The following is a 21,477-nucleotide window of genomic DNA, read 5'->3' on the forward strand; positions in this document are numbered from 1 at the left end:
CTTGAGTTGCTCAAAATCAAATTTCTCCACGAAGCTATCCAACAGGGTGCCAATTTTATTACCTAGTGCTGGTTATCAATGGGAAAAAAAGACCGAACTTAGCTAATTAACCTACAGTAGTCGAAACGGGCAACGACTTAACCGAGTATACAATGCCCCCATCGTCTCTCTAAACAGCCAAGCGTAGAGCCCTTCTAGGCTGCCAAGACAGCAGGGGAGACTGTTTGGAATTCTAGTGGACCGAACTGCAAAGGAAGTCCCCTTGTCAGACTTGACGATGTCACGATGGATGGTCGATGGCAAGACTTGGCAGATGGTGAACTCTAGCTTCCCCATGTGGTCCACCGGCCTCCGCCCGAGAGCACACCCTCAAGCAAGCTCAAGCAAGCCCTTCCACCACTCAGCGGGCCAGGTTGTACAAAGGCGAGATACGTCAGGGCGACCCAAAAAGAGTAACTCGCAAGGATTATTCGTGCTCAATGCTTGTCGTCGTATCTAACATGCAGTAGGTAACATGCAGTTAGGTACATACATATGTACAATACCACAAGAAGCGAGCAGATCCACCCAAAGAGTTGCATCGAGTATCCGCTACCCCAAGCCCCCGGCAATACGCCGTCAATTGGCTTTCAGAGTCGAGGCCGCGTGCCCCATCTATTCGATAGGTTACATGTACTGCAGTGTACTCAGGGCCTTCATCTAAATATGTCCTTTCCTCCTGCCGACTCTGTCTATTCATGTACTTCTGGTCTTTTTGCTTCCTGGTGTATCTCTCTCTTCGCTCATGTTCCCGCCCCTACTTGTGATTCATGTGTATGGGAATGCCCTCATCTGCATGAGACTCGGGGCCATGAACGCCACTTAAGCTATTAATCTACTTACATCAGAAGCATTCGCCGCGCGCCCCCGGCCCATGCCTGGTTGTTGGTCTGAAGTGATTAAACAGCCACTTTACCTATATTCTTTAAGGCGCGCATAATTCTAGTTGACAGAGTCCGTGGACCCAAAGATCTACCGAGTAGGAACGATTCGATTAATAGTTGTACATCTGCGAACACGCCTGCGATATACTTTTCTCGTTTTACGCGATACCCAAGTCAGTTTACATCAACTTCGTCCGGTTCGATTTCCACCACCTCAGAGTCGAATATTCAGATCGAAATAGTAGCATAATACACCTTATAGCTAGCATCATACGACAACATTGGTATTGAAATTTTATATCGACGATTAAAATCTATTAAGCATCCCCAAGGATCAGGGTTTATATAGAGAGAATCTCAATATGGCAAACGACTCGATAGCAGCCTTACGTGGCGGGTGCCCCGCGCCTTTTTTCAATGAGCTCATGTTCCCTGCGGATGGAGGACGTAAGTCTCGAATCGATCTCATCACCGAGTGTGTGTCTAATCGGTCTATAGATGTGGATGGCCGCATATGCGCGCCCTTTGCGACCTTGAGTTGTTGTGTACCTTGCCCTATGACAGACTGGGCTTACCCGGATAATTTCACGACGGCAACGACGGCAGCAAACTGGGTCAATGTCGTTGGCATGGTTTGCTGTGCTTTTCTCTTGATTTCCTGGATTGTGCTTCCCGTCGATAAGACACATCGCCACTACCTGAGTATCAGTCTCGCCTGCGCCGTTGTTCTCATGAATGTGGGTTAGCTCTTGTTTAGGGGTATGTAGCTCGAGTATAGTTAGCTAATCATCTATAGTTGGGCTTCATTATTCCTTTAGCGGCTAAGCCAGAGCAATGTTTTAACGAAATCACTCCGCACGGGATGGATACAAGTTCCGTATGCGCCGCCTCGGGTTCTTTCTTGCTGGCCGGTGGCTGGGCTGGTATCATGTGGGTTTTCTTACGAGCGCTTTCCCTGCATCTTCAGATCTGCTGGCAATTAGTCGTGGGCCGGAATTATATGTGGTTTTCTCAAGTGCTCGGTTGGGGTATACCCATCATCGGCCTCGTTATCCTCCTTGTCTTTAGCGGAGTTTCGTTCCGCTTTGGAGCTACGTGCCATATCAACCACGAGAACAGTTTGGCCGATTTCTGGATTCCGCTGCTGGTATTTGCAGGCCTCACCGTTATCATTCAATTCGCCACCTTCGGATACTGCATTAAGGTCTACCTCGCATCTTTGACTGACAATAGCGCCACGACCGAAAACTCTGGCATGCCCTCTTACTCAAACAGCATCCGCACTATGACTCCTCGTCAGGCATACCGAAGAATACGCCGCGTTATCCAACTTCAATGGCGTGGTATCGTCATCGTGCTCGTTATCATCGCGGATGTTATCTTCTTCGCCGTTATCTTTGTCTTCCTTGATAACACCGTGGAATCAATTAGGACTCATCCTGACAAGGCGTTGACTTGGGCGGCCTGTCTAGTCCAATCCGGTGGTGATAAAAATAAGTGCTTATATCTAGCAGACGAATTAGTAGTCAGTCTTCCGACTGTCACGGCGGTCTTGATACTTCTAGCGGTAAGTGGCTATCATAGGGAATCGGTGATGGTGGATGAGGCTAATAAGAGTTATAGATGAACGGCCTTTGGCTACTCTTACTACTCGGCCGCTGGTCAATGGTTACTGGCTGGCTCGACTTATTCGGATCATACACTGGTTTACGTACCAAGAAAGAATTTGTATCTGTTGATGCTCGGATGGATATTAAGCAGGACCCCCGGTCTTATGAAATGTTGTCTCGCGATTCCGGAAAAACAGACACCATGCTGACGCCAATTAGCCCAACAAAGTCGCCGACCTCGCGAGGTGGGCGCCAGACGCCGGATTACTTCGGACAGACGGCACGATACCAACCACACCAGCGGTCGTTCTCTTCACCAAGGCCGCCGCAACAGTTACAGTGGGAAACGACACAGGAGAGGTACCAAGACTCGTATCCATTACCATCAATGCCTGCGCAACCACACGGGTATGAAAACATGAACCCACTAGGGATGAATAGAATACAGAGAGACGAAGAAGAAGGATACGCGGCTCCGAGATCCCAATATACCCAGCCCGGAGCACCCGATTATAATCGCGACCATGTTTTCATCTGAGCAAATCTATTTTATTCACGCAGGCTCCCTGCATAACAACTATCCTGTACAATTTTTCTTTTGATGTTACCATATTAAAACGGCTCAGTGCCTTGAACGTGTGGTGTTTTGGGGCTTAAAGCGTGGCGTCTCGGGATTGGACGGATTTTGTATCGATAAAATCACTCTTTACCCTAGAGGCGTGATCGACTGCAAAGAATAGGCAGGGGCATCGGAAAATCTAGGAAGACAAATACCCCAGAAGAGAGAGGGGGTTAGTTACCTCGGGGAAGAAGCAGCGAGGCAAAATAGTATAACTAAAAAATAAGTATTCATAATGTGGACACCGGGTTCAGGGGAGGAGAGATGGCGGTAAGCCGGCTGGCTGGCATGTCTCATGTCTTGCCTCTGATGCCTAGAACGAAGTATTAGCATGAAAGCTGACCGGGAGACGAAGCTACGCAGCGATGGCAGCTTCGTTTCTTTAGGCATTTGGCTTGTTGGCTTCGAATAGGTGGCCTATATTAGTCTAAATCAATGAAATGGGCTATTCGCCTCAGTTTGACTTTTACTTTCTTGTTCGAGCGCGGTCTAAAGATTATCATTAACTTAGAATATTCTTTTCTCAACGAATCATATCCCAAATCTGTTGAACGTTGCTGATGATAGATATAAGAAAGGCAAATAGGGCTAGGTGAGCTCATATAAACTAGTGAACTTATATAAATCAGTCGGGCTGTGCTTATGTATTGCATTACACGTCCATAATGCCTATCTTGACTTCATTCATTGCGTAATAAAACTCAAAAATGCTTATATTTATTTCCCAAAGTATGAACATTTGTATTTTAAATTTATGTCACCTTGATTGGGAGCACTAGAACGAGAACGATAGGGCTGCAGTTGCATATCAGGAACATACATATGTGCCTACATGCCTACATGTAGAATGTACGTACCTGTACGCCAGGAGTTGGATGGATTATGTAATGAAGGGCTAGGTACATAATGCAATAAGTAATGCAATAAGTAATGCAATAGTGGGGTAGGTCCCCTGTTAAACCCGCCAACGTCACTCCGTGAGGAAAGGACTGGCTCTCAGTTCTTCAATGCTTTAACTCAGCCCGATAAGATCTTCTCTCGCAGACTTTAGTCTCTGTTTCTTCTTCTTACCATTTAATAATTTTATCCTCGTAGATCAAAACTCATATGTTACGATGGGCTCAATACCATCATCATCTATCTTAATTGTCGTGTCTTGTTTCGGAATACTGGACATCGATTATCTTCAACCCTCCATTTAGAATTTTAGAATAGCATCCTCTTTATCCTGCCTACCTTAACCCCTGATACTATCGTTATCCCCGACCTTCTTGGAGATATATGTATAACTACCTAGGTATATAAACAAAATGTATCAGGTTCTCCTCTTCACATTCCTTTTTCTCGGCGGCTACGTCCATTATCTGTGGAAAGCCGAGGCCGCCCTTCATGAACCATGGGTTCCCGACGTAGGCGACCGACTCTTCAGCCAGCGACCTCTCCCCCCGTTTAAAGAATCGTCTAGTATAGCAACCTATACCTTCCCTCTACGGACTCAGGGCCGGAACATCGTCGATGCTACCGGCCGTCGCTACAAACTCGCCAGCGTCAATTGGTACGGGGCGAGCGATGAGCTCTTCATCCCCGGCGGACTCGAAGTACAGCATCGCTCCGTAATCGCTGAAACTATCCGCATGCTGGGCTTCAACAGCGTACGCTTACCTTACTCGGACGAAATGGTCATCCGCAACCCGCATATCCTCCCCCATCTTCTCACCGCCAACCCCGACCTCGTAGGTCTACGCGCTCTCGATGTACTTCAAGCTGTCGTTGAGGCATTGACCGATGCCGGCATCGCTGTCATCCTCAACAATCACATCACAAGTGCGACGTGGTGCTGCGGTGCCGATCCGTGCGACGCCGGCTGGGCCAACGATCAATTTGGCCCCTTGTGCAAAGTCTCACAGACGGAGGAGGAGTGGATACAACATTGGGAGACAATCATGCAGCCGTTTGTGAATAACCCGAGAGTTATCGGTGCCGATCTCAGGAACGAGGTTCGCGGCGCCTGGGGCACCATGTCGTGGAACCGCTGGGCGGACGCTGCGGAGAAATGCGGGAACAGGCTCCTCAAGATGAACAGCGACTGGCTCATTATCGTCGGCGGGACCGAGTCCGGGAACGACCTGACGAAGGTACGCGAGCGGCCGATCAAACTCGACGTGGCGGACCGCGTCGTATACTCGGCGCACGTGTACGCATGGTCCGGGTGGGGTAGCCGGGAGGGCCGGTACGCGAAGCGCAGCTACGCGTCCTTCATCCAGGCGATGCGCAAGAACTGGGCGTACCTAGTCGAAGACGACGTGGCGCCCGTCTGGGTGGGCGAGTTCGGCGCGCCAAACCACCCCGGCGCCGGCGATGCTAATTACTGGCGCAACCTGCTACGGTACCTCAAGCGCATCGACGCCGACTTCGGATACTGGGCCATCAACCCGCGCAAGCCGAAAGACAACGTCCAGGAGACGTACGCGCTTGTGCACGACGACTGGATCACGCCGATTCTGGATTATCGCATGCGCGATATGACGGAGTTGATTGCCGGCTCGGGAGAGGGTGGGGGCAGCGACGGTACATCGGATGGGGGGAAGAGCTTTGGCCCGGGAAGTTTATAGCGTGTTCTAACCGGGGGGGAGCATGCGCCACGTTGTTGTTTTAGTTGGGACGGTGTGAGGGAATTGTGCTGGAAATACCCATCTAGGGAGCGGGAGGATAAAGACGATGAGGGGGTGTGCGTTCGCCTTAGCGCGGTTGCTAAAAGGTATTGTTTTTTGAAGGCGGCTATTATTCCCAACTAGCGGTGATTGCCGTGGGTAAGGTTTAGATTGATGGGTTGGTTATAAGAGTGAGTGGTCCCGAGCGAGCGACCAGCAAGCAGGCTTTCGTCATGCTGGCACGGGAGAGTTGGCTGTGGTTGTTAGGTAGGTTGAGGTGGACTGGGTTACTACTAGTCTGACTGACCTGTTTGCCCTTCGGAAGCGAAGCGAGTTATACATAGACATGAGACCAAGTATGAACAATGACTAGCGACAGATTATGATTTAGTTGGTTGAATACTCTCAATACATGGAATGTCTTTGTTCTTTCTTGGCTTGGGAGCCCCTTTTTCTTTGAATTGGTCTAGCGAGGTGCCTGCGTGGATAGATTATTGGTGATATGCGGATTTCAGCGTTATCTTTTGATAACTATACAAATTTATATCTATATAAATTTTATCTATATAAGCTGGATGTTCCGTTTCTGGAGTATATTTATTATATTCCCTGGGTAGGTGATTAAACACCCTCACACTACTGCATTAGGATATGGCTCCTAACTGCTAAGAACGTAATGCTGAAGGCTGGGAAGAGTATATTGGAATGAGTACCGGCTATTATGTCTAGAAGCCATTAAACGTATTCTCATAGTTTTATAATTTCGGTCGATTGTACGCAGCTTGATATGTCTGATTAGTGTATTCATAAGTTGTTACCCCGAAAAGGGGCTGAGCCAACCTATCCCGATAAATACACGGAATGTCTAAGAAGAAGCCTCTGGCTTGATTCAGAATCATTGAAATCTTTCAGCTTGGCTAATAAGAGCATTGGACCGATTCTGTTCAAGATTAGGATAAGTCCACAGTGTCATCAGCGTTAACAAATTTGAAGCCAGTGTGGGATAAATGGATATAAAATTGGGGGTGGTTGAAGGATGGAGAGCGGGACTGATACTCGATCCGTTCTCCGGATCCTGTTATAATACGTAAGATATCAACTCTGCGAGGTCAATTAGATTTGTTATATTTATTATATCATGCCTAGAAAGTGTTATTAGTGAGATTATTCCGAAAAGCAATAATCGCGTGATGAAATATCCGAAAGGAGAACACGTCGTAATAATTGTGACGAGCTGGAACACAGCACATAACACAGCACATAATGACACTATAAATAGCATATAATTGCCGAATTATTAGGCGGCAGGGCGGTAGGAACCAACCAGCCAGCCAGCCCCGTTTGAGCTAATGCGGGCTCCACTCGGAACCCCGAGTATTTCACCTTTTTTTCCTTTCAAACTTCAAACAGCCGAACTCCAGATTTTTAGATTTCCACTTCTTCTTAATACGAGACTCTCTTAATACTTACATTTTAATACTTGCCATGTATATGCGCTAACCCTCTCTTTTCAATATCACATATCACTCATCCAGAATTCATGAATCAAATCAATTGGCCGGATAAAAATATAAAAATAGTCACTGAGTATGTCCGAGAAGAATGGCGTCGCAAAGGATACTTCGCTACCTCTCGGCGTAATTCGAGATCGAACCGAGTCTTCTTCTCTTATCTCCTCCGTGCTAAAGATCGTCGACGCTCGCATTGCCAGCACGGAGAATTGGCTCAAGCGCATCGAATGCCTTTATGTGGCCAAGGACAATGAGGAACCCAGCGGCAAGCGGAGACGCGTAGAGCATGGCAGTGTAGCCGCCGACTCCTCGGAGCTTCTGAGGAGAAGGTACATTAATCTTATGGACGCTAACAAGGAACGCTATATTAAAGAGAGACCATATGTCGCTGTCTCTTATACCTGGCAAGCCTCAAAAGAAGAAGAGGCAGAAGAGGAAGCAAAAAAAGAACCGGCAAGGCGCTACCTTGTCGAGTCTCGTAATGCCGGCGAGCCTGCTCTGGCTAATAAGGTGAGGCCTATGATCTGGGACCGAGTACTGAACTACGCCGAGCACGTGGGCTGCAAGTACATCTGGATCGACAAGGAGTGTATCGATCAGGAGAACGAGGCGGAGAAAGAAGCAGCCATACAAAGTATGCACCTGGTGTATAAATTAAGCGAGTGGCCAATTGCCCTCCTCACGCGTAGGATCAAGACTACAGAAGAGCTCGATCTTCTTACCAATCTAATGTGTAACGACGTCGCCCCCGAAGATGAACCAGCCGTGTTATATCTTCTAGATGACATTACATCTGACCTGTGGTGGACGAGAGCCTGGACGTTCCAGGAAGACTATAGAGCTTCTACCCGAATGACGCTGCTTCTCCCGCACCACTGGAGCTTAGAAAGGCGTAAACGAGCTATGGTAGACGACTCTGGTCGGTACATTCTTGGTAAGGTCGAAGGCGAGATTTGTATAAAATCTGTGGACTTCAGGGAACGAGCTACCGAGTTCTGCCTCTCGTACCGGGAGAGATCAGACAACGTGGATATCTGTAACAGGATCATTAAGAGGGCCGCAAAGTATAATGTTCTCCTCAACGACAAGTCTTCGGAGTACTCAGCATCGCGTTCCATGTCTCCGACAATCCTTTCAGACATTCTTTCGCGCAGCATTCAGAAAGAATCCGACCGCCTTGCTATCATGGCTAACTGCTGCGAGTATGGTACTCGTATCAACACAAACTATCTCAATAACAATGGAATTAGCCTCAGCTTATCGATCCTTGCCCAATATCTTCTAAATGGCGAAATCATAGAGAACAACCCGAAACGGCCCATCCTGGGTACACTTAAACACAACATCCACGAATACCTATCTAAACAATCACTTAGTAACTTTCGCCCTCCCGTCCAGCAAGGCCTTAAGTTCATCAAGGGCTGTCGCTTTATGGACCCGCGACTGACTCTGGAGGGAGCATTAACCAGAGGCCACCTTTGGAAGCTGGGCAAAGTCATACGCCGGAAACCAATGAAGTATGAGAAGTACAATACGCTAAGACCCCTTGCACAATTTGCTACTGAGTTGCAATATAGAGTATACGGTGCCTCTTACACGGATATCGCAACCGAGCTGATTAGACACGCGTACGACCGCAGCCGCTCTTCATACCGCGGGGCGTTGTGGCTTGATTGTATGGCGGGCGAAGTCGAGGAAGCCCTGATGCAAGGAAAAGCTCTTCGACTGGGCTGTCTTGTAGACCCTAGAAATGGAATAGAATACAGCCCTTATAGTGCTGTCTTCGTAGGGGACAGCCGCGATGATTGGAAGGACGAGGATGAGGATGAAGACGACATCAGCTATGCATTTACTTCGTACCAATTCCATAAGGAAGATATGCCAGGGTATACCGAAAAACACGTATCGCTAGAGGTCGAGATCGAGTGGCAGAGGCGCGAAAGATCCGAGGGACGTTCGTCCTGCACGTTACCGAATCTATACATCAAGCGCTGGCTCAACGGCCTCTGTTTCTTCGATGGGGTCCCTACAGGGCAAGTCTTGTTTCCCTGGCACCCTACGCTGCTAGAAGAGGCGTAGGGAACCCACTATTACATTACTCCGAGCTCGGATTTACAAGACATGACACGAGACGAGATGAGATGAGAACACGAAACGAGGGTCATCAAGGCATCAATCAAGGAGCGTTGTATTTTATTTTTATTTCATTTTGTTTATTTTATTTTATCACGTGTACATAAGAAAGAAACTCCTCAAGTGGAGGAGGGAATGAGGAACCTGAATGAACCCTAGAGTAAATAAATACGACTGCAATGAATAATATAGTGCCACTGAAACGGCGTTCTCGAGTGTCGAGTATTAGGTTAGGTAGTGATGTGATTACAGCTTTTGCTAGTAGAAGGTCGTCCTACATAAGTTAGGCGATTATTGAGCTTCCCGAAGACTACAATAAATATATCAATCTGACGTATTATCAGCAGCTCGGTTTTCAGTCGCAGCTTGTGAAAAAGGAGTAAGAATACACCAGCGCGTGCTGAATCTACGCCTACATGCTACAGGTACTGGAACGACAGCATCGCCACCGTATTACAAACAAACAAAACCATCTATCTCGCTTCAATACTTGCCGCTCACTTCGCTCCGTTGCGTAAACAATTGCCTATCATCCCTAGCAGAATACAAGGCAACAATCCCGGGTAGGAAGCTCACATCTCCACGTACGACAACACAAAAACTTACACGCACAATGATCACATCTCCACAAAGTCGTTAAATCATCCATTCTACGAATTTTTATATTCGTTTCATATCAATCAGCCTTGCCTTGCCTTGCCTTTCTTTTTTTTTGTTTCTTTTTGATTTGGTTCTTGCTCTGGAACTCGGAAAACGTAAAAGCCTAGGTTTTAATAACTAGGCTATCCGAATACTCCCCCCTGCCCTTCCCCTTTCCCTCCCCCCCTTTGAAGATCGTAAAACTTGCCTAGGCACATGGGAGCTTTGTAAAAAGGAAAAAAATAGAAAATAAAAAAGGGAAGAAAAATAAAAATCCGGCATCTGTCATCCTTCCTCCCGGCTGCCGGGCTGCTCTCCTCTCTCCGCAACACACTGGCTGGCTGGCTGGTTGGTTGGTATACGGGACAAGGGTACCGGATAACCAGCAGGCAGACAGGACGAAAGGCGATCGATCGAAAAAAAAGGAACGGAGTGAAGTGGATTCTGCCGAGATTGCGCAACATGAATTATTTCAAACACCGATTTTGCACGGGGTGAAAATCAGACATGGCAACACAACATGACATTGATGCGAGACGGGGGAAAAACCAGACCCCAAACAAGTGGTGTAAATGCGACAACGATAAACCCCGCCCGATTTCTGACTATCTGTTTGTCTGTCCGTCCGGGGCATCCCTTTTTTTTTCTCTCGAAATAGGCCACCATCGGGAAACGACAAAAAAATAAAGTCCCGTGTGCCTGATAACTCCGTTGCTAATAGTCCACACTGAAAACACAAAAGGAAAATAGAAGGAAACAATGCATGTCTCAAACCCGGAAAACGCCGTTGCTGTGGACTTCATTTATAGAAACGATTGTTGTGTGGCGATGGGTGCGCTCCAAATATGTGACATACGCAATGTCGAACGCAACAACTCAAATTGTATCCGTTAGAATAGTGCCTAAGTCTGTCTCAGAAGGCTTCACATGTGGCCGTGGCGTTGGCTCTTCGTCTGCTTCCTCGTCTTCTGCGGTAGTCGCTGTCATTGATTTTGGCGTTGTGTCGGAACCTTGGCCGGCGGCGCTTGGATCGAGTGTTAAAGAAACTTCCGGCGGTGTCTGCAAGGCAGCTTTAGACGACGATACAGGACCCGAAAGTGGTGAAACATCACTCTCTCTCGAAGGAGTGACTACCTGAGTTGTAGGCTCTAGGGTAGTGTCGGATGACGAGATGGCAACACTCTCGTGACTATTTGCCCTCATCATTTCAATCCCAAGTTTTGAGCTAGGAGTTGGCCCCTTGCCACGGAACCCACGATCTCGATGAGTACCAAGCTCGTCGTCTTCATCATCTGCCGAGTCATTACCTTCTATACGTCGTTTCTCGAGATGTTCACGCCTTGAACGAAGCTTCTCTAGAGATCGCCGGGGAGCTGGCATTCTAGGTTGCTCCATTTGGGCTGGAGCTGATTGTTGAGATATAAGTGGAATAGGAATTATCGAGACTGCTCCGGAACTTCCAGATGTCCCCTCGTTGCTAATACCAAGTCCAGAATCTTCTCCCCACTCACCCATACCTTTGCGACCAGGGACCACAGGTATTTCATCGGTAGTCGCGGATTCAGAGTCCCCAAATAAACTGGAACTAATGGAATCTTCCCTACTCGATCCCCTAAAGCTACTACTGCCTGGGTGAGCATATCCAGATGATACCGAGGTGGGACTCTCTTCCATGTGTGGGTTTTTCAGTCTCACACTAGTGATAGGATTTGGAATTGGCAGTGACTGAACTTGACCTGGTGTCGGCGGTTTCCATTGGCAAAGGTTGGAAAGAACTTCGATCAGCTTAGAAGAGCTGATGGGTTTCTCAATGAGCGAGTCAAAATAATGAGGAGCTTGCAACTCCTTCAAGTAGGCTGTAATTGCAACAATAGGAGTATGAGCATTGACGTTCTTGACTTCGCGCACCATCCGGGCGACGTCCGAACCGCTTATTTCGGGCAGTTTAAACTCGGTAAATATGATATCAAACTTGATTTCGCTAACCGCGTATCGAACTGCGTCCGAGCCGGTCGACGCGGAGATGGTACGACACCGCAGCTTCTCGAGCAACTTCTCCATTACCATTCGTGAAACTGGGTGGTCTTCGCAAATTAGAACGTCTAAAGAACGGAATGACGGACTATCAAGTACAATAGCCGACATCCTACGAGAGGACTGGCGACGTCGTTGCACTTTAAGAAGAGCACTCGCCCGTTCGTTTTCGTTGTCCGATGACGAAGGAGACATGTCAAAAACTTGACTTCGACGGTTGCGATGGTGTGCAAGAAGGTCAGCAGCTACAGGACTACCTTCTTGAGAGCCTACGGTTAGAGATCGCGATCGTGTCGAGGATTCGCTTGGCTGTCTTGGAGCCCCTACTGTTCTATGCGGCGATAACGGTAACGGTATCGGTAACGGAGGCGGTGCAACTTTACCCTTCGCGGGGGACGGAGAAGCTGCCGTTGCTGATTTTTGAAGGCTAGGGGTAGTACGAGAGACATCAAAAAAGCTCCCAGGCTGCAATGATCCAGAGCAAGATTGTTGCGACAGACTTGAGGAATTGCTCGAGGCCTTCCTGCGACCCTCTGCTCCCTGACCTGCATGGAAGGATACGAGGAGTGGCGAAGACGGTTGAGAAGCACGGCTAGGGGATGAATTGGCGTGACTAGCCGTGGAAGGCGATGCCGGGCGTTGTGATGCCGACGCCTTAGCGTTGGACAAGTTGCGTTGTATTGGGTTGGATAAGATCGGGCTCCCTTCGAGCCCGGGACCTGGAGAAGTGGGATTATTCCCACCTGGACTTGTTCCGGATCTGTTCTGTGCCGCCATCGCCTGAGCTTTCAACTGCTGGATGACATCTTTATTGGCTTTGTCAAGCACTGTAAGATTCTTGAAAGCAAATGTTCCAAAGTCATCGGAAGCCACCGGCTCACTGAGTCGACGACTCTTTAGATCTCGGATGTGGGGAGGTATGTGCAATGGCATCAAACCTCGTTTGATCTGGTTGACCTGAACTTGGGACCGGACACGCGATAAAGCATCGTGCGGGCGATCAGGATAATCCGGTGTCGCGACTAACGCAGGCGAAGCTTGATCTTCGATCTCTTCGGTGAAAGACTGCAGAGTGGCACCCCGAGCATCAAAATACTCCGTGTCTTCGGGGTTCTCGGGTTGAGGAATAAACTGGGCATCATCCTGTAGTAGAGTAGCCCAATTGATACCTTCAAACCAGGGGTGGTTTCTAATCTCTTCTCCGCCAGACTCGTACTTCCCCTCACGATTCGAACCCAGCCTCTGCTGCGGATCAATGCAGAGCAATTTGTTGATAAGGTCTTTCGCCTCGGACGATACGTCGTCGTCCGACTCATCTGGCCACGTAATTTTTCGCCCAAGTATGTTCTCGAAGACTTGTTCCGCCTCGTCGGCGTGGAAAGGAGGGTAACCATAGAGGAACTCAAACATAATACAGCCGACTGACCACCAATCACTAGTCTCGTCCTGTCTAGCACCTTTAATGGTCTCGGGGGCGAGGTAATCGGGAGTTCCTACGAACCGACGGTTTGTATCTTCGGGGTCAAATAGAGCCATTGGAGGAGGCTTCATGCTTGACTGAGGCGGTGTATTCCTATGTATGTCGCTGTTGTGGCTGTTGCTGTGTTGAAGCGATGGTAAATCAGGAGAAGCATTGCCGCCATCACTCACATCATCGCGCGGAGACCGTAAACTAGCTTGACTATGCTGGGGGTCACCTAAAGAGAAGTTCCCCATCATATGCGTCAAGGTTTCGCTACCACCACTGTCGCTACGTTGGCCAGGTGGATGAACTTGTGAAAGAGTGAAATAAGACGGTTGCCCAGCTCCAGTATCCGGGGTTATCTGCGGTGTGGCAGCGGGAGAATGGTGACTGCCGTGAAAGTCAAGTGAAGCCGACCGGGACGATGCCACGGACGTCGACCTGACAAAAGGCCCCGTCTTAAGTAAATCGGGTGTAGGCTCAGCATTTCCACTATTTAGAGCTCTCTTCTGGCGACCGATTAATCCCATGCGTGACAGACCAAAATCAGTCAATTTGAGGTGGCCTTTTTGATCGATGAGGAGATTATCGGGTTTTAGATCACGATGGATTATGCCTCGATCATGTAGATGCTCTACACCGAGAATAACTTCACCGAGATATTTCTTTACCCACTCCTCTGGTAGCCCCCCGAGGACTTTAATGAGGGAAGCACAATCGCCTCCATTCAGATACTCCATGACAAGATACAAGTAGTCCTTGCTAGAGAACGTCCAATACAGCTTTGCAACGAATTCGCTCTCCCCTTGCCACATCATAATAGCCCTTTCGGCTTTAACATTCGTGACTTGATTTTTAGCCACCATGTCCGCCTTCTTCAAGACCTTGATCGCAAAATATTCACCTGTAGACTTCTTCTTTGACAGGTAGACACTTCCAAAGGCACCCTTGCTAATCGGTTTGATGATTTCGAAGTCTTTGATTGAAGGGGGGACGGCACGTGCCATTGGTGGATGGTTGGCAGGGTTTAAACGGGGAGACACGGGCCGATTTGGAAAGTCCGACATAGCTGTTGAAGATTGTCGACGGTGATGCGTAAATATGGCCGGTGAGCTAAATTCACTACTAGGGAGCATAGGCGAAGGTTCCGGAGAGACGACTCCATCTTGTGAATATTGAAGATTGCGAGGCTTATGTATTCGTAATGGCGACGAGGGCTGCGTGGCTCTTGAAGGCGACTCCTGACGATGAGGTGATGATGTACCGGTGAGGACGAGGCTTCGCCTTTGATGTTGGCGCGAACTAGTAGCACGTCGTAAACCGTCCCGGTCGGACACACGGTCGGACATAGGCGAATCAGTCCGATGCGGTTTCCGCGCTACGGAAGAGGATCTACCACTACCATCACTGTCTCCGGGATCAGTCTCAAGCAAGGCAGATCCCCGGCGAGAAGCTCGGGATGTATTAGAGGTGCCTAACACCTCCCGGTGGGATTTTGGCGTTGGACATTCCCTAGGGCTACTTGACCTTGTAGACTCAATAATAGAAGATGGGCGCCTTTTGTCGTTTGCATCGCCCAAGTCCACGTTCTTGAGAGCAAGTGCTAGTGAAGAGGCCGTATCGAATGACCCAGCAAAAATAGGTTCTTCTTGTGCCACCGGGGTCTCTTCGACCTCCTCTTCTTCCTCTTCTTCCTCATCGTCGTCGCAGTCCTCCTCCTCCTCTTCTTCTTCGCCTTCTTCATCCTCAGTCGAGTCGCTAAGCCGACCTTCCGCGATACGAGCTGCCTTACGCATGGCATCTTCGATGCAATTCTCCACTATGACGGTAAGTTCAACCCGGATCCGTTCCGCGTACTCGATTATCCTCCTATGGCGAAATACGGCTTCGACCTTCTCTTTTGCAACCCGTTCGGTTTCTGCGCATAGCAAAGCTAAACCCTGCTCCTGTTCAAGGGTGTTTGAGCCAGGAGATTGCCATTGGAGCACCTGAGATATTCGAGACTCGGATTGCGGTGACTGGGTTCGAAATTCTTGCGACGAGGATTCCTTGATTGCGGGTGTGCTGATTTCGATAGCGGTATCGCACAGGTCCAAGAGTAACTCCACAATACGGGCTTGAGGACGCCGCACAGCGAACGATCGAGAGCGACCATGGCCGAATCCGGTCGACCGATCTCTTGACGATGGAGTTGGAGAGGCTGCCCCGGGAGAGGATGTGGTGGAGGAAGGCCCTATAGGTAAGCCATTGTATTCGGCAATAGGTAACGGTACTGGCTCGCCTGATAGAGCACGGCTCTTGCGGGCCTCTAACGCATCTAGCACTTTGACGATGGCGTGCCGGTGTTCAGTTAAATTCTCTTGGGCTATCTGGACATCCATTTCAGCTCGATGCTCTTGAAGGCATAGATCTGTGTGTTTCTCAAACCACCAAGGTGGGATTTGGCGTTCGCAGATGCGGCACAAAACTGGTAGCGGCGGCGGGTTTTTTGCGGGATCGTCGTTTCCAGACTCAGCTAGTTGGGTTAAATAGCTAGCTAGAACCTCAGCACCCGACCCAAGAGAATCTACAAGTAGCGGTGCCAGGTCAATTTTTATCTCTCGTGGTGGGACCCATGGCCGTACCATCCACATAGTCTGGGAGGAGTTAGCTTCGAATTAACTAATATGAGTTCGGTTTCCTACATGACTTTCGCCTCCAGTGGTGCGATCGTAGACCATAATCCCTTGAGCCTCTAACTCGACCGTAGCAGGGTTGCTTTGGTCTGCTTCAGACTCCTTGCGAGCATCGATAGGATATAACTTAGACAGGGGACCTAGGTCAACGGTAAATCGGATATAGTGGCTATGTGAATCGTCATTCTTCATTGAATCAATAGCTTCGGTAAATGCAGACTTGTCCTCGCTAATAATCAAGTCGGCGATCGGAGTGCCTTCGACGGAATCTGGATCTGTCCCAATAACATCAGCCCACGACGGGCTAACCCACCGGATAGAGCCATCGAGATTGAGGTCCATAATGACATTCAAAGTCTGCTCTGCGGCCTCACGAAGTTCTTCACGCTCTTCCCTAATGTCTGCGCTGAAAGATCTTTCCATTGAACGGCCGATGGCTTGAGCACGGAGTGAGGTGACGGCCGGGGGGGCCAGCCTACTGGTATCCTCGTCCATTGTTGAAAAACGACCGGTTCGGTGCTCAATTGCAATGATGGCATCGGACAGTAAGCTTCTTAGATCGAGAAGAAGCCCTCGACGCTTTGGCAAAGGCGCAAACGCGTCCGGGAGGGAGGTAGGCGTATCGTAAGATTCGGTTCTTGGTCAAGATTGACCTCATGCAAAGCCAAGATATCTGGCAGAAAGCCAGAGTCAGAAGCTTGCGAGAACCCGAGACATGACGGTGAGCGACGTGCGTAGGTAGTCAGGTCACTCGATTCTGGCAGAGTTTGATTGATCTGTTTGAGAGTTGAGGACAAGCCTCTCAGCTCGGACGGAGAGGGCCAGTACGCTCGAGTACTATCGCGATCCGATCGTATTGTTGACAAAGGGGCGGTAGCGACGGGGGGGCCTAATGGAGGGGCCACGAATGACGAGGATAAAAAAAGCACAGGGCCGTTATCTAAAAAATGATTAATACATACAAGGGCCAATTTAATGTTTACCTTAGATTAGGTAGTTTCGAGGACTACAACGTACAGAAGTTTCAATTTTAGAGAAGGAAATGGGTGGACCTTAAGGTAAGCCAAGTAAAGTTTCTTGAAGAAACATACACTTGATTTTGAGTTGGAGTGGATTATACGGCAGTACGGATTTACAGCGCGGGTCGTCAGGTCGTTTACCAATTAGCCTTTCTTCCTTTTTTGGGGCGGCGCGTATTAAACCAAGAGTCAGTCAGCAAAGAAAGTTTACTGCTATATTCCGTAATAAATATTTACTGTGTGAATATTGTTTACAGAATTGAATTCATACTGTATTGACCCAAAGACCCAGAGAACCCAGAGCGGGGGAAACTGACCGGGGGGAGGTGCTTTGTTAGTCCGCGCGGTATATCTGTTCTTCCCCTATTGAGATATATTTCTTATGGCTTAATTGAAAAAAAAAAAAAAAAAAAAAAAAAAAAAGGTTAGTGGCATACATACCGGATACCCTGGGTTAGGTACGGTACGCAGCGTACCTACCTAACGCCAGCTAAGGCTTTAGCGCCATGGGCGTTATGTTCCATGTCATGCGGAATTCCCTCCCTGCTGGCAATAGGACATTTTTCGAACCTAGTGTTTTACAAACATTCTATAGAATTTTCTAACACTTTTCTTTATCGCTTCCATGTATTATTCTACTACCTCATCTCATCTATTGGTATCTATTATAACAAGCCACACCAAAACGAGAGATTAAGATTAATACATTCGTTTCTTCTAATTCATAGCAGCGGATAGAGTACCTCTTACAAACCATCGTAGCCACCATATCCGAATCTGACCTACCCTACCTACAGGAGAAGTCAGTCTCACCAACGAACGATATGGCCAAACAGATCTTAGGTATTCCCTGTCGCGGAGCAGCTAGTCCACTCCGACGGCATATCTAGCTGGTTGTTACTTAGCGCCACTAACAAATGAATGGCGACAGACATGGGTCCAGTGATCCTCTTGCATATACATACATAGTAGCTAATCCAAATCCACAAGTCTTGGAGCAATGTTTACTTACTTCTAAGCCAAAGACGAATTCCTACCAGGTAGTCGACCAGTCGACCTAGTACCAAGGGATATTCCTACGTCAATGCTGCATTCCCAGACAACGATGGTTCGCCTTTATTACCGTTGCTTATGCAGTCATCTTACCCTGGGATATAGAACCGAACACACCCTTTCGATATAACTCCTAATAGTGCTATACGTGTCTACGCATCTGTGTACGTGACTAAATACTAAATAGTCATAACGAGACATCGGTCGATACATAGGTGTTCCAAAAACCCGCTACTATCACGGCTTGCCTTTCCGGCTGAGGGGCGAGCGAACCATTCCCTTTATCCTCGAGTTTATACAAAAAAGACCTTTTCAATTCTGTCTGTTACCCCTCCCGTATATCCTATCTATCCAATAGGCATTACTTTCCTAAGACAAACCTGCATGTAGCAATAACCAATACCGCCAGAAAACTATGTATGGGCTACATGAGCCACTTCATAATCCTAACCTACGCACAGAAAGAAAGGGAAAAGGTTTATCTGAAATCCAACACCTATTGTCCCTAAACTCGACCTCGAAAATAAAAAAGGGGGGGATGGGATGACAAACATCTATTTCCTAGTATATATTGAGCGATCTCGAGTTATACTAGGACCCGCTCTCAATTTTTCACGACATCGTAACAACCTCACCCCACTACTCATCGTCACATACGTGTATAGTCTCATATGTACCTAATGTATGTAGGTTCAGGGTTCTCCAATTCTCCTCGCCAATGCAACGGCTGAAGCCAGACTGCAGGAAGTACATACATACCTACGTACATACGCTTACATATCAGGGGTTACCCAGGTAGCCAATCCTGATCAACGATGGGTTTCCCGCTCGCCTCGCACAGCTCTGCTAATCAGTCGCGATAATGAGCTACTTTGTCCCCCCGATCAACGAAAGCAATTCATATGTATATTGCAAGCTTTGCACTACCCGATCATAAACATACTTTTCGTCTCTATGTAGGCAGTAGGCAGATTCAGTTCGATTGGTAATGTCTCCCAAGCCGGTAATTTATGCGTGCACGTCCACGGGTATGGCATCCTATACATAATGCTACGCAAACTCGCTTTAGGCGAATGATGTCAAACCTATCACCGTTACCGACTCACCAATGGTTTCTGTATCATCTTAGATTGCCGTATATGAAGTCCCCCCAAGATCTCTCGATGAACCACATCCATATACATATTCGTAGTGTCATATTGTCGTAGAGAGAGCATATCACTTCTCCATGTGTTCCCAGTTAAAGGAGGAGTATCCCCCAGTTTTCGTATTCTTAACCTCTAATGATATACAGGTGGTTCTACACGGGATAGTCCACTATGCTAGTGTGATCTATGACACAGGATAGAGGTAATGGTCTAGACTCTACGTAGGCCCGCTGGCCACATCTGCCATGGCTATTGGCACAGCTGCTCATGTCTTACATAAACCGAACACACCCTTGAGATGTACATACATACGATAACTCCTTACAGCAAGATGGCACGCAATGGCGTTCAGCACACTCGTGACGCAATTAATTACACAGACCGTCCCCCAAGCTATCACATAGTCATACGCAAAGGGTAATCGGTGAACAACGCCAAGACTAGTTGCTAAAGTCTTTGTCTTCTCCAACGCGGCTCGAATATTCTAATATTATAAACGTGACCTTGAACTACTACTTGAACTTGATAAGAACTACCAAATTCACATGTTTCTCTCTACTAAGAGGCCCATTTAGTCTTCAAGGCATCTAGCCATTCCCCTTTCTCAACCCATCTCTGCTCCAGCCACTTTGCTAGTTCTTCGTCCGTATAGGGGAGATCTTCAAGAGGGAATCGCCGTATATGAATATGGAATTTATATCCTCGAGAACCACTAAGGTCCGGGAGCTTAAGAGTTTCCCACATATTCGGGGCCACGTGAAACTTATCTTTGTGCTGATACGCAATAGTAAAGTCATACACTGCCTTGACATGTGGTGCTGCTCTCAGCTGCTGCACAGTGGTGACAAACCCCTTAGTACGGGGATATAGCAAATGCAAGGGCTGCGGGCGACCATTCTGTTTGCACCAAACAATAGATTCATTATACTTCTTCGGTGTAAATCGTGTTGCCTCGCTGAAACTTATCAGCCCTGCAGGTAGTAGACATGTCAGCCACAGTTGATGTAGTTTGGAACGCGTATGTATACGTCAAGACGGGTGGGTATATACGTCAAGCAGGCACTTACACATCGGCCATCTCCTACGTACGATACCACCGAAGACGCGCTGTAGCTCGCGCTGGTCTCGCATCCAATTCCGGGTCACCATCGGCATACCCATGGCCCAGAGGCCCCAGCCCAGAAAGGGGACCCATCGCAGCTGGATCTTCGCAAACCATCGGCATTGCCCCAACATTCTCGATCGCAGGGCCAAGCTTTGGATCAGGTAAAAGTCGGCCCACGTAACATGGTTCGAGACGACAACAGCCGACTCCCTCGTGGGCAATCGGTCTCCTGAGATAGTGATCCGAGCACCGTTGCAACTCTCAAAGATAAATTGGATCCACTTCCACACGGAGTATGCAATGCGGCACGACGCGCTATAAACGAGGTCCGGCGCGAATATCTTCACTACCAGTAGTAGAGATAGCACCACATCGCACACCGCAAGGTAAAGGACCCAGGGGGCCACTAGCACGACGCCCCTCAAGTTGGCGGGAAGTCCTTCTAACATGGCCGTAGGACCTGTATCATGTATAGGTACCAGAAGAGCGGCGCGGTGGCTGATCTATGTAAGTTTGGATGTTAATCCAAAATGGAAGCAATAGTTTAATCTTTCATCGAACTCCAATACCAATCCCGAGACTCGAGTTTTAAACGACGATCTCGGCAACTTTCTTTTCTATGTACATACACGTTGTTTCAGGACCAGGACCCGCTAAGCGCCAGATTTCGAATCGGCGATCTTTCAAAGCGATGCTACATACACTCGGATTAGAGGAACGGAGAGAACATTTCTATGTATGAAGAATTTACAATAAGGATATCACATATAGTAATGAATATACGTTAAGTGGCCTATAATGGGTGATGTGAATCAAATTCCGTTAGCGGTCGTACAGTTGGAGGCACGACTTGAGAGATTCCATTCCAAAGGGTTGGGCTAGGATTGGTTGATCA

The 21,477-nt window shown here is 48.2% G+C and overlaps 6 protein-coding genes across 6 annotated transcripts; 4 read left to right on the top strand and 2 right to left on the bottom strand.

Annotated features, from left to right (window-relative positions):
- The first annotated feature begins 1,079 nt into the window (after positions 1-1,079).
- F5Y00DRAFT_75769 (uncharacterized protein) lies at positions 1,080-1,766 on the top strand. Its single transcript, XM_048014113.1, has one exon. It carries the CDS (start codon positions 1,286-1,288, stop codon positions 1,667-1,669), a length of 384 nt encoding a protein of 127 aa, XP_047864794.1. The 5' UTR covers positions 1,080-1,285; the 3' UTR covers positions 1,670-1,766.
- Positions 1,287-3,699, top strand: F5Y00DRAFT_236819 (uncharacterized protein). Its single transcript, XM_048007755.1, has 2 exons — positions 1,287-2,490; positions 2,547-3,699. The coding sequence occupies exons 1-2, from the start codon at positions 1,786-1,788 to the stop codon at positions 3,069-3,071; spliced, it is 1,230 nt and encodes a 409-aa protein (XP_047864795.1). The 5' UTR covers positions 1,287-1,785; the 3' UTR covers positions 3,072-3,699.
- A 421-nt stretch (positions 3,700-4,120) lies between these two features.
- F5Y00DRAFT_236821 (glycoside hydrolase family 5 protein) lies at positions 4,121-6,319 on the top strand. The gene has a single exon (XM_048007756.1). It carries the CDS (start codon positions 4,463-4,465, stop codon positions 5,762-5,764), a length of 1,302 nt encoding a protein of 433 aa, XP_047864796.1. The 5' UTR covers positions 4,121-4,462; the 3' UTR covers positions 5,765-6,319.
- Positions 6,320-7,164: 845 nt separating this feature from the next.
- Positions 7,165-9,650, top strand: F5Y00DRAFT_236823 (heterokaryon incompatibility protein-domain-containing protein). Its single transcript, XM_048007757.1, has 2 exons — positions 7,165-8,831; positions 8,892-9,650. Exons 1-2 carry the CDS (start codon positions 7,393-7,395, stop codon positions 9,391-9,393), a joined length of 1,941 nt encoding a protein of 646 aa, XP_047864797.1. The 5' UTR covers positions 7,165-7,392; the 3' UTR covers positions 9,394-9,650.
- A 618-nt stretch (positions 9,651-10,268) lies between these two features.
- On the bottom strand, positions 10,269-17,278 carry F5Y00DRAFT_236824 (uncharacterized protein). Its single transcript, XM_048007758.1, has 2 exons — positions 16,267-17,278; positions 10,269-16,218 (listed from the first exon to the last, which is right to left on the bottom strand). The coding sequence occupies exons 1-2, from the start codon at positions 16,750-16,752 to the stop codon at positions 10,963-10,965; spliced, it is 5,742 nt and encodes a 1,913-aa protein (XP_047864798.1). The 5' UTR covers positions 16,753-17,278; the 3' UTR covers positions 10,269-10,962.
- Positions 17,279-19,966: 2,688 nt separating this feature from the next.
- Positions 19,967-21,416, bottom strand: F5Y00DRAFT_75859 (1-acyl-sn-glycerol-3-phosphate acyltransferase). The gene is made up of 2 exons (XM_048014114.1): positions 20,545-21,416; positions 19,967-20,448 (listed from the first exon to the last, which is right to left on the bottom strand). Exons 1-2 carry the CDS (start codon positions 21,029-21,031, stop codon positions 20,036-20,038), a joined length of 900 nt encoding a protein of 299 aa, XP_047864799.1. The 5' UTR covers positions 21,032-21,416; the 3' UTR covers positions 19,967-20,035.
- Between the last annotated feature and the right edge of the window lie 61 nt (positions 21,417-21,477).

Source organism: Daldinia vernicosa (assembly GCF_022497035.1).
Source record: "Daldinia vernicosa strain CBS 139.73 unplaced genomic scaffold F5Y00scaffold_23, whole genome shotgun sequence".
In the NCBI taxonomy this organism is placed as follows: domain Eukaryota; kingdom Fungi; phylum Ascomycota; class Sordariomycetes; order Xylariales; family Hypoxylaceae; genus Daldinia; species Daldinia vernicosa.

Coding starts and splice junctions, on each gene's coding strand:
- F5Y00DRAFT_236824 (XM_048007758.1), bottom strand. CDS start 16,752: ATGGACGAGGATACCAGTAGGCTGGCCCCCCCGGCCGTCACCTCACTC. Junction 16,219..16,266: donor CCACTGGAGGCGAAAGTCAT/GTAGGAAACCGA, acceptor AACTCCTCCCAG/ACTATGTGGATGGTACGGCC.
- F5Y00DRAFT_75769 (XM_048014113.1), top strand. CDS start 1,286: ATGGCAAACGACTCGATAGCAGCCTTACGTGGCGGGTGCCCCGCGCCT.
- F5Y00DRAFT_236819 (XM_048007755.1), top strand. CDS start 1,786: ATGGATACAAGTTCCGTATGCGCCGCCTCGGGTTCTTTCTTGCTGGCC. Junction 2,491..2,546: donor CGGTCTTGATACTTCTAGCG/GTAAGTGGCTAT, acceptor TAAGAGTTATAG/ATGAACGGCCTTTGGCTACT.
- F5Y00DRAFT_75859 (XM_048014114.1), bottom strand. CDS start 21,031: ATGTTAGAAGGACTTCCCGCCAACTTGAGGGGCGTCGTGCTAGTGGCC. Junction 20,449..20,544: donor ACGTAGGAGATGGCCGATGT/GTAAGTGCCTGC, acceptor TACTACCTGCAG/GGCTGATAAGTTTCAGCGAG.
- F5Y00DRAFT_236821 (XM_048007756.1), top strand. CDS start 4,463: ATGTATCAGGTTCTCCTCTTCACATTCCTTTTTCTCGGCGGCTACGTC.
- F5Y00DRAFT_236823 (XM_048007757.1), top strand. CDS start 7,393: ATGTCCGAGAAGAATGGCGTCGCAAAGGATACTTCGCTACCTCTCGGC. Junction 8,832..8,891: donor ATACGCCGGAAACCAATGAA/GTATGAGAAGTA, acceptor GTTGCAATATAG/AGTATACGGTGCCTCTTACA.